The 17,880-nt window shown below is 36.1% G+C and overlaps 1 protein-coding gene across 4 annotated transcripts in view; it reads right to left on the reverse strand.

Annotated features, from left to right (window-relative positions):
- The window catches only part of LOC138708099 (uncharacterized), a 204,001-nt gene extending 191,036 nt beyond the window's left edge, over positions 1-12,965 (reverse strand). For all 4 annotated transcript variants that reach the window (XR_011334575.1, XR_011334574.1, XR_011334573.1 and 1 more), the window contains exon 1: positions 10,820-12,965. Coding sequence is in view for 1 of the 4 variants with exons in the window: in XM_069838286.1 (XP_069694387.1) it covers positions 10,822-12,561 (1,740 nt within the window). In the remaining 3 variants the exon portion in view is untranslated. The remainder of the gene's footprint in view (positions 1-10,819) is intronic.
- Between the last annotated feature and the right edge of the window lie 4,915 nt (positions 12,966-17,880).

Below are 17,880 nucleotides of genomic sequence, written 5' to 3' on the forward strand. Positions count from 1 at the left end.
TACATGGGATGCATTTACACAAAATCAACTTCTCTCCTACATGTCACATTTTTATGTAACTTTGTGCAGGAATTACAGGTAGCATATATTTTTGTGTACAAATTCTGATTACATTATGTATGCTACCTATAGGTCTAATTGTTTTGAAAAGTTTCATAAAAATATATTATGTAGGAGAGAAGTTATTAATTCTGGTTAAATTCACCACAAGAAAAGTGCAGTTCCTCTTACAGAAACATAATCAGAATTTGTAGACAAAAATATATTTCACCTATAACTTCTGTATCAAGTTTCATAAAAATCTGTCAGATAGGAGAGAAGTTATTAATTTTGTTTACTTAGACCTCTATAAAGAGGTAGTTCCTGTTATGGAACCGTAAATATAGTTTGTGCACAAAATATATATGCTACATGTAACTTCCGTACGATGTTTCATAAAAATCTGTTAGATAGGAAAGCAGTTATTAATTCTGTCTAAATGAACCCGCTATAAAGGTAGATTTTCTTGTGCAAACGTAATCAGAGTTTGTACACAAAACATATGTGCCATGCGTAATGCATGTACAAAGTTTCATAATTCGTTAGAATGCAAATAAGTTATTAATTTGTCCACCAAATATTTGCGTTCTGATCACTGTGCATTTTTTAAGGTTAGATAAAAATGTGTCCAATGTATTTTTAACCTGGTGTTCGATGTTATGTGAATAAATAGGATTGTTTTTCTAAAGTAACGCACAAAGTGTTTTATAATAATTAGGTGGAAGGTTTTTAAGAGGAATGCTCAGACACGTCGAATCTTATTTCTTAAAAGGATTTATTCTGTAAATGTGAATCTTTTCTGTAGTTAGTGTTGCATGAGCTATGATGTCATCGAATACATTTTTAAATTAGAACATATGATTTTTTTTTTTTTTCACATTTTCTGAAAGAGGTTCTGTTTGGGACTTTAAGGCTTACAAGTCTGTCCACAAACTACAGTCCACGTGTGTTTGGAAGGTAAATTCAGCTACCAAGGCTCAAATATTGGTTGTCGCGATCTGGATAAGTATCAGTGACATGGAAAACAAAGATAACAGCACAGTCTAATATATACAGTCGCGAAAGTTGGGATGATTTTTTTGCATTTCTTGTGATAGTTGCTAGCCGCTTGGAGCATTGTGAGTACTAGGAACAATAGACTGTGCCATTGGCATCTTGATGTAATACAGGCCGTAAGGCAGACCATGTGACTCCCTTAATCCGATCACGAAGGGCGGCTTTTCAACCATATAAATTATTTGCAATGCATAAAGAGTAACATATATTTCTTTCAAATGTAGTGTAGTTGCTTTAATAAAATGTAAAACAATGATTATGAGACATTTCAGACATAATTCACTTGAGAGTTAAGGTGTAACATTATTTTTGGTGTGAAAATTACGTTGTTCATATGTGTAATACCTGCCTTTATTTCGATTAAATATTTCGAAATTCTTGTACATTCATTTATGCACCATTCCATAATTTTCAGTTGCACTGCACGGATGTTTGGATATGCTGAAGTTATACGTTATGTTTACTGTAGCAGTTGTCCTTTTCTGTCTAATTTTAGTGGTCTCCAATGCCTTGCCATTACATATGTAATGGTATATTATGTCGTATGAAAATTATAGGTTATGTTTACTATATTTATATTCCTACATTCGCAAGTATAGATTATAATTAAACATACTGTCATGTATGATACCCCTCACATTCAATTTGTCTGTATTTTAATACTACAAATGAGACTGAATTACTGTGTTTATCTACAACCTAACAGACAAAGTAACACAATCGTATGTACACTGATTTCATAGGAGTGGTATAGTAAATTTTCTGTCTACGATTAAGGAAGGTAAATGTGCTAAATTAAAATCGCAATGTAAATTCTTTTTTATTAAACTTCAAAATAGCTTCAATTCTTAACTCATAATGTTGATACGAACAGATTATGTTAAACCATTATATCCCATCGTACGATATTTCATACAAGTGACACAATTTTTTTTAATTGACTGTACATAATTGCTTTGGCTTAATTAAAATTCAAATCTTATCTGCAATGTTAGGAAAGGTTATAAATCTCACCTAAAGTTGTTATTTTACCATTATCATTGCTGCCAGTAGTGTAATAGCATATTCCAGCAAAGCATATGGAGTGATAGTTGGGAGGCCGGAGGGAAAAAGACCTTTGGGGAGGCCGAGACGTAGGTGGGAAGATAATATTAAAATGGATTTGAGGGAGGTGGGATATGATGGTAGAGACTGGATTAATCTTGCTCAGGATAGGGACCATTGGCGGGCTTATGTGAGGGTGGCAATGAACTTCCGTGTTCCTTAAAAGCCAGTAAGTAAGTAAGTAAGTGTAATAGCATAGCAAAGATGGACATGGCGGGAGGAAATAAGGAATCAATGCAAAGGTAAGTAAATTCTTAAATTCTGTGGTCCTTATATGAGTTAGTGACAATTTTAACATTTATATTAGAAATAGACATCATAATTAAACCTAGTAAATATTATTACATCTTCGTGGTTATTTTTGGATGTTATAATTCATTGTTATATTTCGATGTATGAAATACACTCAGGGACAAAAAAAAAACCGCACACTTTAATATTTGCTGGTATTTTGCAAAACATTATCTTCTCATACAATATTATGGTAGCCATCTGTTGTTATGGAAACGTGTATACATTGTTGATTGTTTTTTGTTTTATAAACAAGCCATTACAACCAAATATTCCAATTTTGCTTTCGGAGTCTCAGCTATAACAATTCTGTCTCAACCATTTTGTGCTTCATTATCGTTATCATTCGTTATTTCTTAATTTTTACATTTTCTGAGTTTAAGTGGGGTTGTAACATTTGTCTTAAAACAAGATGCGACCTGAAGATGTGGCTCGAGCTGTAGCCCTTTACAATGATGGACGCAGTGTACGTTACATTGCAAATGTTATGAATGTGGCTAGAAGCATAACCCATGATACCATAAAACGGTATAGAGAGACCCTAGAATATACCAGAAGACCAGGTTTGGGTCATCCAAGAGCTACAAATCCAAATGAAGACAGGTATATGGTGTTGAGAGTTCTTAGGGAGCACAACCTGCCAGCTACTAGTGTAGCCCAGCAATTTGTTAACATGCATGGACGCCCAATTTCGGCCAAAACAGTTAGAATGAGGTTGAAAGCAAGTGGACTGATATCAAGTAGACCTGCAACTGGTCCCAGACTTCTCAGGATGCATCGAGTTGAATGACTGCGTTTTGCAAATGATCACAGGGATTGGAGAAATGGACAGTGGAGCTGTGTTCTGTTCACTGATGAGTCCCGTTTCAATCTGTGCTCACCTGATGGACGTGAAAGAGTTTGGAGAAGGAGGGAGAACGATTTTCACAGTGTTGCATTTCCGAAAATGTGCCGTATGGAGGTGGTGGAGTGATGGTTTGGGCAGGAGTGTGTACGAATGCTCGTACAAAGTTGATTTTTGTTGAAAATGGAAGACTAACAGCTGATAGTTATATAAATGAATGTTTGGCTGATCATGTTGTGCCATTTGGCCAATTTGTAGGCGATAATTTTGTTTTAATGCATGATAATGCATGGCCGCATATTGCCCATGCGGTCGGAGATTATCTCCAAGAAGTGGGAATCCATGTTCTTCCATGGCCAGCAAGGAGTCCAGACATGAACCCAATTGAACACGTGTGCGACATGCTGGGACGGCCTGTTAAGAATAGACGACCGAGACCAGAATCGTTACAAGAGTTGAGGCGAGCACTTGACGAAGAATGGGAACTTATTCCTCAAGAAGACACTGTTAACCAAATTGAGAGCATGCCAAGACGTATGGATGCAGTTATTCAAGCCAGAGGGGGGTAATACCCGTTACTAAAAAGAGTTTTTAATGTTTAAGGCACCATAAAATGAAAAAAAAAAACAGTTAGACCAAACGATGCCATAGTTATATGCCCTTTGTAATTTTTTGTAAATTTTGTCATCAGAGATTTTTTTTTTCAAATGTTGTCGTATAAGGTGCTAAATGAAACATTATTTTGTTTAAATGGGTTTTGTTTCATTTTGAAATAATTGGCAACAAAATACAAGCAAATATAGAAGTGTCCGGATTTTTTTTTTGTCCCTGAGTGCATCATACGATGGGATATGGTGACTACTTGACATGATCTCTTTTCATAATGTAATACTTCAAAGACAGCGAAGAACTTATCAATTATTTGGATACATTGGATGATTCTGAAATTGTGGGAACACAAATTAGGGATGCAGAAGCCCTTGAGTTGGTTGTTGTGCCACCAAAGGATGGAGAGAAATCTGATCAGGATCATGCAGGAAGTGATCAAGAGGGGGAGCAAGCCACACTTATTTACTTAGGCAAAAATATTCTTGCTGAAAAAATGGAGGTAAGAGTAGTTTCTCAAGGCGAAACTCGAGAATTGGATCTTGACATAGTACCACCCCATTCATCATTACCGCAGACACCACCATCTAAAAAGAATAAAAGTGATTGCAGGTCTTCTTGCACTTACCAATAGAAAAACTTAAATCCAGAAATAAGAATTTCAAAAATTACAGGCCCAGCCCCTTCAATTGTAAGTGATTTATTGAAGAATAAAACTACACCCATTGACTTCTTCACTCAGATTTTTGGTGAAGAAATTATTGAAAAATTTCTTCAGGAAACTGTGAAATATGCTGCTCAAAAAGGAAATATTATTCAACTTTCAAAAGAAGACATGTACAAATATGTAGGCATATTGATACTATCAGGTTATTGCAAAGTTATGCACCGAAATATCTATTGGGAAACTCGTTTGGATACTAACAATTTATTAGTGTCAAGAGCAATGTCACGAAATTCTTTTGACCTAATTCACAAATTTTTTCATATCAATGATAATAGCACCATTGATCCAAATGGCAAACTATGCAAAGTTCGTCCCTTGATATGCCATCTAAATCAAAAGTTCCAACAAATGATAATGCCTTTGGGTAATAGTTTTTCTGTAGATAAAGCCATGGGACCATACTATAGTCATCATTTCCTAAAACAATTTATCCGTGGCAAACCTATTAGATATGGTTTTAAATTTTGGTGCTTATGTACAAGCAACGGTTATCTTATCAAGATTGAGCCTTATACCGGGCAGGCAACAAAGAAGAAGGGAAGACTTTAGGCACCTGCATTACTGAAAAACTTTGTGTAAACTTCGTACCTGATGGTAATATAATGTACACTGATAACACTGATAAACAAGTGGTAGATATCTGACGTGATGTTTACTGTTTATAATGCAGTTTTTCATGCTGATTTCAAATCTGAAAACCGTTTTGCTCTATCACGTCAGGTTTTGAAATTATCGACGAAATTTTATTTTTCCATGGAACACCGCCAATTTTTTTTGTCATTTTTCGTTATTTTTAATAGAATGCTGAAAAATATCGTCGTTTGTGTTCTGTTGCATTAATATAGGCCTACTTTCATTTGTTTCTTTTTTTACTTATTTTTATTGACAATGACAGTGGACGGTGGATATTACGGCATCCAGAGGTTGTAGAAATTTACCAGAAGTGTTTTGCTACATGTGCGGCTATGTAATAGAAGAGTTTTATGCCATTTGCGAAGAAAGCATACGAACTATACTTTCATTCGAAGGTGGATAATAGTAAGTCGTAGGCACCACAGTTCATCTGTTCGACTTGTGCATGCAACTTGCGTGGTTGGTTAAGTAAGGAAAAGAAGATCAACCATCTGGTATTTGGAGTTCCTATGATATGGCATGAATGAAGCAACCACATCACAGACTCTTATTTCTGTTTGGCAAACGTCACTTCTACTCCAAAACTCGTGCATCTGTAAAGTAACCTGACGTTTCTTCAGTTTCTAAACCAATTCCATATGATCCCATCACTTGTCCAATACCAACAGCACCTGCAGAATACACGTTACTGAAGAAACGCAAGAAGAATGTCCTCTTTCATCTCCTGCCAACGACTCAGACTCTGATTACTACCAACCTGAAGAAGATATGATGAATAATGTTAAACTCATACGGGATCATGCGATCTCATATGGAACCTGGCACTAACGAAAGGTCAAGTTGAACTGCTCGGTACATCTTAAAGAATTTAATTTCCTTGCACAACGAATTCACAGTTTCGGCACAGACACAAAGAACTTGTGAAGTTTTTTGCAATGAGTGACACTATTTGCTACTCCACGGAGTTCAAGGTCTTATGTCAAGCCTCGGGGTGGAACACAGCATTGAAGCATGGCGACTATTCATAGACTCATATGAGACAAGTTTGAAGGCAGTATTATTACACAATGGAAACAGAAATGCTTCAGTACCAGTTGCATATTCTATGCACCTGAAAGGGACGTTCGAAACCATGTCTCTATTTGTTAACAAAAATACGCTATCGCAAGTACAATTGGCGTATCTATGGTGATTTAAAAGTTATCACAATTCTCATGGGAATGCAGACAGAGTACACCAAGTAGTGCTACTTCATCTGTGAGTGGGACAGCAGAGATAGAAAGAACCACTATATAAAGAAAAATTGGCCAGTCAGAGATAGAATGCAGACAGGAAGTAAAAACATCCTTCGTGTGCCGTTGGTTGAGCATGACAAAGTTATTATGCCATGGCTTCATATAAAGCTGGAGCTCACGAAGAATTTCGTGAAGGCACTAGACAATGACTCAGATGCTTTTGGGTACCTGTGTAACAAGTTTCCGAAGTTGAGTTACGAGAAAGTGAAAGAAGGTGTGTGCATAGGTCCACAAATGAGGAAGATCATTGCTGACAGCCACTTCCAAGACTTACTGGGTGATACTTAAAGAGATGCACGGGTGGCATTGAAGTCAGTCGTAGACAATTTCCTTGCAAATAATAAATCGACTATGTGAATGTTGTGCAGAAGTGCATCAGTGCGTACAGACAGCTAGGTTGCAACACATCCCTCAAAATGCATCTCCTCAACTCACATCTTGATTTCTTCTCTGAGAACCTAGGTTCAGTCAGCGACAAATACGATGAACGTTTTCATTAAGACATATCGGTGATGGAGCCATGCTATCAGGGTCGATGGGAATGCAGCGATGCCGGCTGACTACTGTTGGATGCTTGAGCGCGATATGACAAATGCTCAGCATAAACGAAATTCTACAGCCAACAAATTCAAACCAAACACACCTAAAATTATGGAAGTATATTCTATATATCTACATATGTATTTTACATGTGTATTATACCTTCAACTATGTTACTATTATAATTACGTGCCATGTGGCACATCTGCACTATTTTCTTAGCTAAAGTCATTTACCTTAGTACTCCATGTAGCAATAAATGCTCTACTGAAATTCCTGTCTGTGAGTTGTTAAACATAATGGTTAATGTCGTATATCTCAAGAACGGTGGGTAATAGAGACAAATGGTTTGCATATTCGGAATCAGCATATTCCAGTTGTCTTAGAACGCTTGTTGGATACCAAGATATCCACCGAAAATATTTTTTTTGTTATTCAGTGTAATTATTTCACCTCCTTTGCTCTACTGAAATCCCTCACCGATAATAATATAAAGTGTATAGGAACAATTCGTAGTGACAGAGTGGAAAGGACACCATTTCGTGATATGAAAAAACAACCAAGAGGCTCCTACGAAGTCCTACAAGATAATGAAAACACGATCACTCTCATTCGTTGGCAAGATAATAGCACAGTGACAGTTGCAACTAATTCATGCAGTGATGAAGCACTTGGACAGCCTAGTTGATACAGATGGAAAAGGAAAGAGAAGAATAAGCAGCAGGTTATACAAACAAGCCTCATTCGTCAATATTATCAAGGCATGGGCGGCGTCGATGTTTTCGACAATCTGCGGAGTTCGTATCGCATCCGAATCAGATCAGTGGTACTGACCATTTGGGACTGTTGTGAACTTGTAACATTTGTACCGCCATATGGACAAAATGATGAATCTTCTGGAGTTCACAAGAAGAGAAGCGAAAACCATTCTCTCTGCAATGTAAACTCCTCGAGGTGTGCGACCTAGATATCTAACTAATGTGTGTAAAATTATAAAAAATAAATTTCTGGCATTAGTCAATTTCCAAGGGGAAATGGAGTTGTAAATGAATTTATTATGCATTATTTCAGGTCCTCTAGGAAACAAGATATGATGGAAAAAGTCATCTTGTGGACAGTGAAGAAAAGCAACGACAACATGCTCAATGTGACAAATGCGCAAAATTTGTTTGCATAAAATGTAATGTTGGGTTACAACCAAAATTGTGTTTCAAGCTATACCACACACGATAAGGACAAAAAGTTTCCATCAACCAATGTATCTTCATGTATTTTCCAATTGTTTCAATATTTAGTATTATAGCCCCTTACTGCCCATCGTATGAAATATCATACGCACCAAAAAACCTAGAAAAATTCAAAATATTATAAAAATTAGAATGTAGTCGTTATAAGTTCAATAAATTAGTATATATTCCAAGTTCTCGACAATTATTAAAAACTTTTTTTATTTCGGATATGATGGGTTAACACTAGAAGGACCAGAGATTCTGTTTACCTACAAAGACCGGACCCATCATTTTGACGGGTGCAGGTTTAATAAGTTTTCTTTGCAAATATTTAACACTTTTGAATAGGAATGTTTATTTATATAATTGTTTAATGCTTTTGCTGTGGTCGTGCCAGAGAATCAGTCCTATTCCGAGGCTTATTGTAGGGATATGTAACAAGCTGTTTTTTACGGTGATGGGTTGTTAGCCCTTCGCCCAACCCCCAAGCTGGAGGACCACCCTTTAACGGCTGTCCACGACTGCTTATTCAATATATTCGCAGCTACCCTCCATATCTGGAGGTCGTCTCCTCTATCCGCAACCTGAGGACGCGCCATGAGAAGATTAACTCCATACGTAGATGAAATTATTGGGGATCATCAGTGTGGTTTTAGGCGTAATAGTTCGACTATTGATAAGAATTTTTGTATTCGACAGATATTGGAGAAAAACTGGGAGTATAAGGGTACAGTACATCAGTTATTCATAGCTTTCAAAAAGGCCTAGGACTCGGTTAAGAGAGAAGTTTTATATAATATTCTTATTGAATTTGGTATTCCCAAGAAACTAGTTCGATTAATTAAAATATGTCTTAGTGAAACTTACAGCAGAGTTGGTATAGGCCAGTTTCTATCTGATGCTTTTCCAATTCACTGCGGGCTAAATCAGGGAGATGCACTACCACCTTTACTTTTAACTTCATTCTAGAATATGCCATTAGGAAAGTTTAGGATAATAGACAGGGTTTGGAGCTGAATGGGTTACATCAGCTACTTGTCTATTCGGATGACGTGAATATGCTAGGAGAAAATCCACAAACGATTAGGGAAAACGCGGATATTCTAGTTGAAGCAAGTAAAGCGATAGGGTTGGAAGTAAATTACGAAAAGACTAAGTATATGATTATGTCTCGTGACCAGAATATTGTACGAAATGGAACTTTAAAAATTGGAGATTTATCTTTCGAAGAGGTGGAAAAATTCAAATATCTTTGAGCAACAGTAACAAATATAAATGACACTCGGGAAGAAATTAAACGCAGAATAAACATGGGAAATGCCTGTTATTATTTGGTTGAGAAGCTTTTGTCATCTAGTCTTCTGTCAAAAAATCTAAAAGTTAGAATTTATAAAACAGTTATATTACCGGCTGTTCTGTATGGTTGTGAAACTTGGACTCTCAATTTGAGAGAGGAACAGAGATTAAGGGTGTGTGAGAATAAGGTTCTTAGGAAAATATTTGGGGCTAAGGGGGATGAAGTTACAGGAGAATGGATAAAGTTACACAACGGAGAGCTTCACGCATTGTATTCTTCACCTGACATAATGAGGAACATAAAATCCAGACGTTTGAAATAGGCAGGACATGTAGCACGTATGGGCAAATCCAGAAATGCATATAGAGTGCTAGTTGGGAGGCCGGAGGGAAAAAGACCCTTGGGGAGGCCGAGACGTAGGTGGGAAGATAATATTAAAATGGATTTGAGGGAGGTGGGATATGATGGTAGAGACTGGGTTAATCTTGCTCAGGATAGGGACCAATGGCGGGCTTATGTGAGGGCGGCAATGAACCTCCGGGTTCCTTAAGGGCACTGGGTAGTGATGCCTATACAATTTAAAGCATTTCAATACAAAAGTTTAGTTTAATATTTCTAAGCTTCTAGTAGTCAGACTGGAATAAAAATTGCCATGGTTATAGAATAATTCATTCTGAATGCAGTGGTATAAAAGACAATTAATTAGTTTCTTATGCAAGTGCACAAAAAGGTCATAACTGATAACCTGTTTACCCACTTTTCTAACTGTACCTCAAAATTTAAGTGCACATTACTCCCTATAATCTTCATTCATATTCCATTAATTGTTTCTAGGTTCTCAAGTAATGCCCATTGTAAATTCTAAACCTATATTTAGTTAAATATTTCATCCTTAGTCAAACAAAAAAAAATCTACACTTTTATTAACAATTTTTGCCATTTTTTTTCAATGCATATATATTTTTGTCTTTTGTTATGTGTGTCATATTCAATAATCTGTGGGTCTAATTTGTAGAATACAGTGCTCAGAAGAATCTGTAAAAATTTCATGCAGATAGATAGAGTAGTTTCTGAGAAAAGTGCACTTTAGTATGAAAAATCTCGACTTACGGAAAACTGCATTTAAAATAAAGTATGTAATTTAGAAGCTCCCAGTACCTTTAGAACATTCCAGCTGCATATTCCTGTTGATTTTGCTCCTCCTGGGACTCTCTTTTCCTCTTCTCAATCCTATTTCTGACTCTGGCCTCTTTTTCCATATTTTCTGCCCTCTTGTTGGCTTCTGAGAGTCGCCGCTTATCAATATTCATTAGTGCACATTTAACATTTCCACTTATTGTCAAGCCCATTTTTTCAAGAACCTTAATTCTACTGTAACATCCATCATTATAACAAATAACTGCATCATACAGACCTATATTTAGAGTTCTTACTTGTACAAATACAGTTTTAGGCACTCGTTCCCAAATGACATGGTGAAAACTTTCATTTGGGTTCTGAGTTTTCCCATGTAAACATTTACTTAGCAGGTCATCTCGGGCCAGATCCCTAAAAATAAGCTTAATTGCAAGTAGAACTGCCTCTGGTAGTGAATGTTCATGTTTATATGTATCACCTTTAAGTTGGGCTTTATGATATCCACACCATGAATCTTCACCCGGAGGACAAAGTCCATGCTGTGGAGCATCATCATTGGACAATTTATGAAAATAAATTGCCCAGATGGCCTGCTGCATGTCTTTAATTGTCTTACCTGCATTTCTTCTAATAGCAAGCCCATAGTACTGCTGGAGCAGATCGATCTCAGTGTCTGTCAGTCTACCCCGCCCCGTAAGCGACTTACCATCAGAAAGAGTTTTCCCTTTCATGTCCTTCTTCAATTTTCTGAGCCTAGCCCCCATTCTTTTCTGGACATGACCCACACACTCTAATTTAGTTATCTCAATGTCCTTACCATACACATTTGATTCTTTTACTTTTTGAAAGCCTTTAGAATCTCCATCACCAAGATAGTTAGTGTACTTTACACCGTACCTATCAACAGAACGACTGAAGATTTCTACTACTCCAGCAGCTTCCATGCCTCCACTATATCCCTCATAATTGATACTGCAATCATGCAGCTCGAAATTCTTTGCCCCATGGCATATATTACAGCTTTTTGAGAGGGTGTGCACATCCAGAACCTTGCCTGTATTGACACTGGTAGTAGTAACGACACCATTTAGAGAGGTATGACCTCTCTTCTGCCAAGTGCCATCACATGCAACGGTCAGATGTGTATTATTACTCTCAGACACTGCTTCCCTAACTGCATTGCTCATAGATTCTAAAGCTACTTCACTTACTGCCTTATAAATTAGATCCATGCACTTACTAAACTTTGTTGGTGGTGGTGGTAAATCCATAATAGCACAAAATGTATTAGCTGCACTCACTCCTTTACCAATGCATCTCATACCATAAACTAATCTAGCATTAATATCGTAACATGACCCTAAAAACTTAGAAGACATGGAAGAAACACTATAATTACAATTACTACAACATATACTTAATTTACAGGATAATCCTCTTCTAGAACTTTTGTCTTCACATACACTTGCACTGTCTTGTGAGTCACATTGTTTACACTTGCTATAACTATTGAAAAGTTCTTTTAACACACTCAAATGAACAATTACATACCCATTATCACTTACATTATCACTAACACTGTTTTTGTCATTACAATCTGTAAAAATATGCTTCAGTTTCTTGGCAGACGAACTCTCAGAAGCAGAATTAGGCCTAGTTAGGTTAGGGCTACCACCATTATCTGAACGATTTGGACAATTTTCAACTGATTTGAATTGATTTCCATAAAATTTACGTTTTCCGAATTTCTTATACCTTCCCATGATGACTGTGAACGATTTGCAAACATACAAAACGGACCTACAATCACGAAACTATACAATTATAACCACGTGCCTTTCACAACATAAACAAGCTATTGGCAGGCTTCCAAACAACTCAGGAAGACTACCAGCTGAAGCAGGGTGTACTCTGCACAAAAATAAATTTACCTTATGGTTCTAATTGGACCCCGTTCAGAAATATACAACATCAAACATTGTGTAACTCTCGCGTTCGCTTCATGAGCTGAGGGGGCGTTACCAGCGCGCAGCCATATTTAAAGAGACCATTTAAAGGGCTTATCTGCAGAGATACCCCCACAATATATATATCGTTTGAAAGGGAAAGTTTTGTACTTTTTTTTGAAACACAAAACAAAAAATCGAATTTTTCATCACAAATCACTACCCAGTGCCCTTAAAAGCCAGTAAGTAAGTATATACTTCATCAAAATAATATATGAACCTTATGTATTTCGTATTTCAATAGTGGAAGGAAGGTGTTAATTTTTTCAAAACAGTACGATATCGAAAGTACAATACATTTTATCGTCTGCTGGGGAAAGAGTCTGTGATGAGGCGATAGTAGGGATCCTGGTGGCTAGCAACTAAGTACGGATGCATTTTTCAAATGTCTATGTTTACATATTTAGCAAGTATTGAGCTTCGTGACTGTATATACTAGACTGTAATAACAGTGCAAGAAGCAGTGAAATAAGAGTGCAGTTTGGCGAAATCAAAATGGCTATGAATGAATGCTATGAATTGTACAAGAAGGGCCAAGTTCTGTGAGAGACATCTAGCGTTTTTCCAGGAAACTTGAAAGGTCTGTGGTACAAATTTAAGTAGTCCTATGTCGATAAATGATGTAATCAAATGGTTCAACTTGCAGCAGAAGAGCTGAACGATATTTCAGTCGAATGACTTTACTAGCAAATGAATAACTGCATAGTTATTATAATCGGATTATTATACCAACAACAACAACAAGAATTAAAAGAAAAGGGTTATTAAAAGATAGAAAAATCACAGAACCAACACACAAATTGAAATTTTCCAGATACGCAATCTCAGTAGTAACAGATAATAATAACATTTTGGGTTTAGTTAGAAATTACTTAGCAATCTTCTATGCGGTATTTCAAAATTCAATAGTTTTGGGAAATTGACAAAAGAATATTGCGAGATTAATTAAGATGTAAAGACTTGCCAACTAGAGAAGACAAATATGAGCTCCATAAATATTTCTGCAGTGAAAGAGGAATGGAGGAAAATAACATCTTTGACGATTTACATAAACTTGCTGCGCAATGTAGAACTGGAAACAAAAAATCAGCTTAAGCAGGTAAATAAGTTTTATGGTCTACAATAAATCGATTGTACATCGGAAAAAAAAAAAGGTCAATACTTGCACTAAAACAATACATAAGCGTAAGATAGGCCAAAAAAATATTGGCGCGACCAAACAGCATTAGTGTTAAGTAAAATTTGTTATTAGATTTTTATATTTGAAATTGATAGTAGTATATAATTCGGATATATTATTTGTCTATATATTAACTCTGAGAATTATTACTATTGTAGGCAAATAATTTGACCCACATATTTCTCATTTGCAACGGAAATAAGAAATAATGATAATATGCTATAATAAATATTATATGTCCGCAAATTTTAATAAGATTGTAAAATAAGAATGTAGAAGAAGAAGAAGAAGAAGAAGAAGAACATGAAGAAGTAATTTATGTATGTTTTATGTTTTCCCCATACAGATGGAAGGCAAATATTTAATTTGATTTTTAATAGTGTGCATCACTAAGAGAATAATATAATTCACTTTTACAGTAATTGTGTTTCGTATAACATCGCCAACTTCGTAGCTTTCCATAATATGAATAATGTTCTCTGTTACCGAAGACACAGCAAAGAGTATCGAAGCGCAGTAGTGTGACAAATTCGACTCACGTAGTGGCTGCGTTAAAAAATCTCAGAAGGGCAGCAGTAACGCCAGTTATCAGGCGCTTTAATACAATAGTTGGTGTGAAATACGTATTTTAATATCTGAACCCAGAGGCCGTGCCTTCAAATCTGTAAGAGATGAATACAGGCTTTGAGTTTATTCTCGGTGGAATATGCATGATATTTGTGGGGATTATATGGCTTATGGAAGATTGGTGTAATTACATCAAGCACCACTGTGACAGAATAGACAAACCTTTGATGAAATACGCGTCTTTCAAATATGGTAGTAACATAAGAAAAATTAAGTTCCTGGAAGGGATGCTGAAGCTTGTTGTTTCTTTTTACAAAAGCCATCATGCAATATCACTGGCTGCTCTGCAAATGAACGATATTCAGAAGTTAATGATTCGGAGTCTTTTCGTTCTTATATCAATGTCAGGGTTATGCGACGTAATGGTAGCATTGACAGACATACACTTATGGCGAATCGCAGGGACAGCTTATGTCATTAATAGTTTGCTCCTGATAGGCTGCTATTTGTTCTACGATAATGACACGGACGAATATATGTGGCAAGTAAATGTGATCACAGCATTAGCTGCTTGGATCTGTGCAATCTTCAAAACTACCCAGTTTTATAATCCATCCCTCGGAAACGTGAGTTGCATCGCCATAATCGGCATGGGCATATTGTTCGTAATAGTTGGCATAACAAAGGCTCTTTTCAACATCAATGATTTCACCACATATTTCCTCTGGTACCACGCATTACTTTGCTTCTATGTAGCATACAGGATTGCTGAATACACAAAAAGGCAGCGTCTCTGGGTTCTCTGCTCACTCGATATAAATGCAGAACGATTATATGTTGAGCAGCAAATACAGAAAGATAATGAAGCCGAACCCAACAATGAGGGTCGGGAGCCAACTAGATCTGACCTAAATCTGGGTCAGCCAGAAGCTCAGAGAATGCGCCGAAATATCTAGGCCGATGTTCATCATTAGTAGATCAGCCTTCCTGGGGAAAATCCATGTAAGTAATTCAATAATCATTATTAGACTTCGTTGAATTGCCACATGCAGCATGCAATCAGGTTGCCGATGTACAGCCATACACAGTTGCGAAGCTTGGGATGGTTTTTTGCATTTCTCGCGATAGTTGCTAGCCGCTTGGAGCACTGAGAGTACTAGGAACAATAGACTGTGTCACTTCCATCGTGATTTAATATAGACAGACCATGGGACTCGCTTAACCCGATCACGGAGGGCGGCGTTTCAACCATATAAATTAGTTGCAATGCATAAAGAGTAACATATATTTCTCTAAAATGTAGTGTAATTGCATTAATAAATTTAAAACAATGATTAAGTGACACTTCAGAGTTAAGATAAGGTGTAATATTATTTTTTGTGTGAAAATTATGTTGTTCATATGTTTAATACCTGACTTTATTTGGATTAAATTTTGCGAAATTCTTGTACATTCATTTATGCACTATTCAACAATTTTCAGGTGCACCGCACGGATATTTTGATATGTTGAAATTATAGGTTATGGTTACTGTACCAATACTTAAATGTTCGCATTTATACATTATAATTAAGCATAAAGTTACGTGCGATAACTTGTAAATGCAATTTGTCTCCATTTCAGTTATATTTATTCGTTTCTTACAGTACTCCAATCTGAAGTCTGATTAATGTACTATGTTAGTAGGCTAAACTAGCGCAGAGGTAGTTCCTTTGTACTCATACTCCTTGTATATTCGGATCTGTGACAGGTTAGGTTTGGTTAGTTTTGGTTTTTTATTTTGTCTTGCTTATACGATTACCAGCACCTCCATAAATTTCTCTTATAAATTCAACGATTTTCACTTCCGAAATCACAGGAACTACCTCAGCGCTAGTTCCACCGCTTTATGATTGCTGCCTTATTAGCCTTTGGACACTTGACTATATTGAAATACGGTAAACTCCAGTGCTATTACTAGAACAACTAGATTTACTAAGTCTGCAATGTCCTGCCATGACATATGTCGTCCTATGTTATGTCATATGGAAATTATAGGTTATTATTTATATTTCTATATTCGCGATTATAGATTATAATTTAGCATAATGTCATGTATGATATGCCGCACATTCAATTTGTCTGTATTTTAATACTACAATCGAGTACGTACTGAATTATTGTATTTATCTACTTCCTAAGAGACCAAGTAACACAATCGTATGTACACTAATTTCATAGGAGTGGTATGGTAAATATTCTAACTACAATTAAGGAAGGTAGATGTGCTAAATTAAAATCATAATATAATTTCTTTTTTATTAAACCTCAAAATAGCTTCCATTCTAAATTTAAAATGTTGATGCGAATAGATTATGTTAAAATGTAAAATTCTGTTCACATTAAAATAACACAGTTTTGTAATTATTTCTGCAACAAATAATGCAATAAAAAGTAAACGGATCTTATGGACACATTACACTAAATAAAAGTTAGCAATGATAAGCAATAAGGGTAACTTATAATATTTCACTGAGCTCCATACACCGAAATAGCAAACCCGAACATACATTATCATCTGCTCGAGAAAGGGTCCGTGCTGAGGCGATAGTAGCGATCCTGGTGGTCAGCAACTATCTGTATATGCATATTTAATAATTATTGAGCTTCGCAACTGTATATACTAAACTGTGGTACGGTAGTATAGAGGAGGTGAGCGACCTCCCGGTCTCGTAGTAGCAGCAGTTCATGTTAAGAGTTGTGACCGCTCCAAATAGATGGAGCAGCTACAGCTAATGTATACTATGTAAGCATTTGTTTTTACTTTACTGCGGTTGGAATAGTCAAAGTTTAACATCTGTTCAGTGCAGACAAGAATTCAATAAAAAATATCGCGATATATCATAATAATTCAGAATTGCGTGTGTTTATAGAGAAGTTTGATACTAAGTATTTTAGTATTAAAGAACAAATCATTTTTTGTAAGATATGCAAACAACTTTTAAGAGTGGATAAACGGTGTGATATAAAGACACATTGTGACAGCAGAAAGCACAACGAATTTTCTTCTTGTATAATATAAATATATACATATGGCAACCAACCACAAATTTTAACTCAATTCCTACCGAGATAATCTAGCACTCCATCCAACCATCTAAACCTGGGTCATCCTACACTTCTTCCCTCTGCCTTGCATTCCAATATCCTTCTTGGTATTTCCATTTCTCCCATTCTTTCCACATGTCCTACCTACTTCAATCTTGAGAATTTAACAGCTCTCATATCAGATGATTTATAATTTCATATAACTCATGATCATGTATTATACGCTGCTCTTTCTGTTATTG

Source organism: Periplaneta americana, chromosome 10 (genome assembly GCF_040183065.1).
Source record: "Periplaneta americana isolate PAMFEO1 chromosome 10, P.americana_PAMFEO1_priV1, whole genome shotgun sequence".
Classification (NCBI taxonomy): Eukaryota; Metazoa; Arthropoda; class Insecta; order Blattodea; family Blattidae; genus Periplaneta; species Periplaneta americana.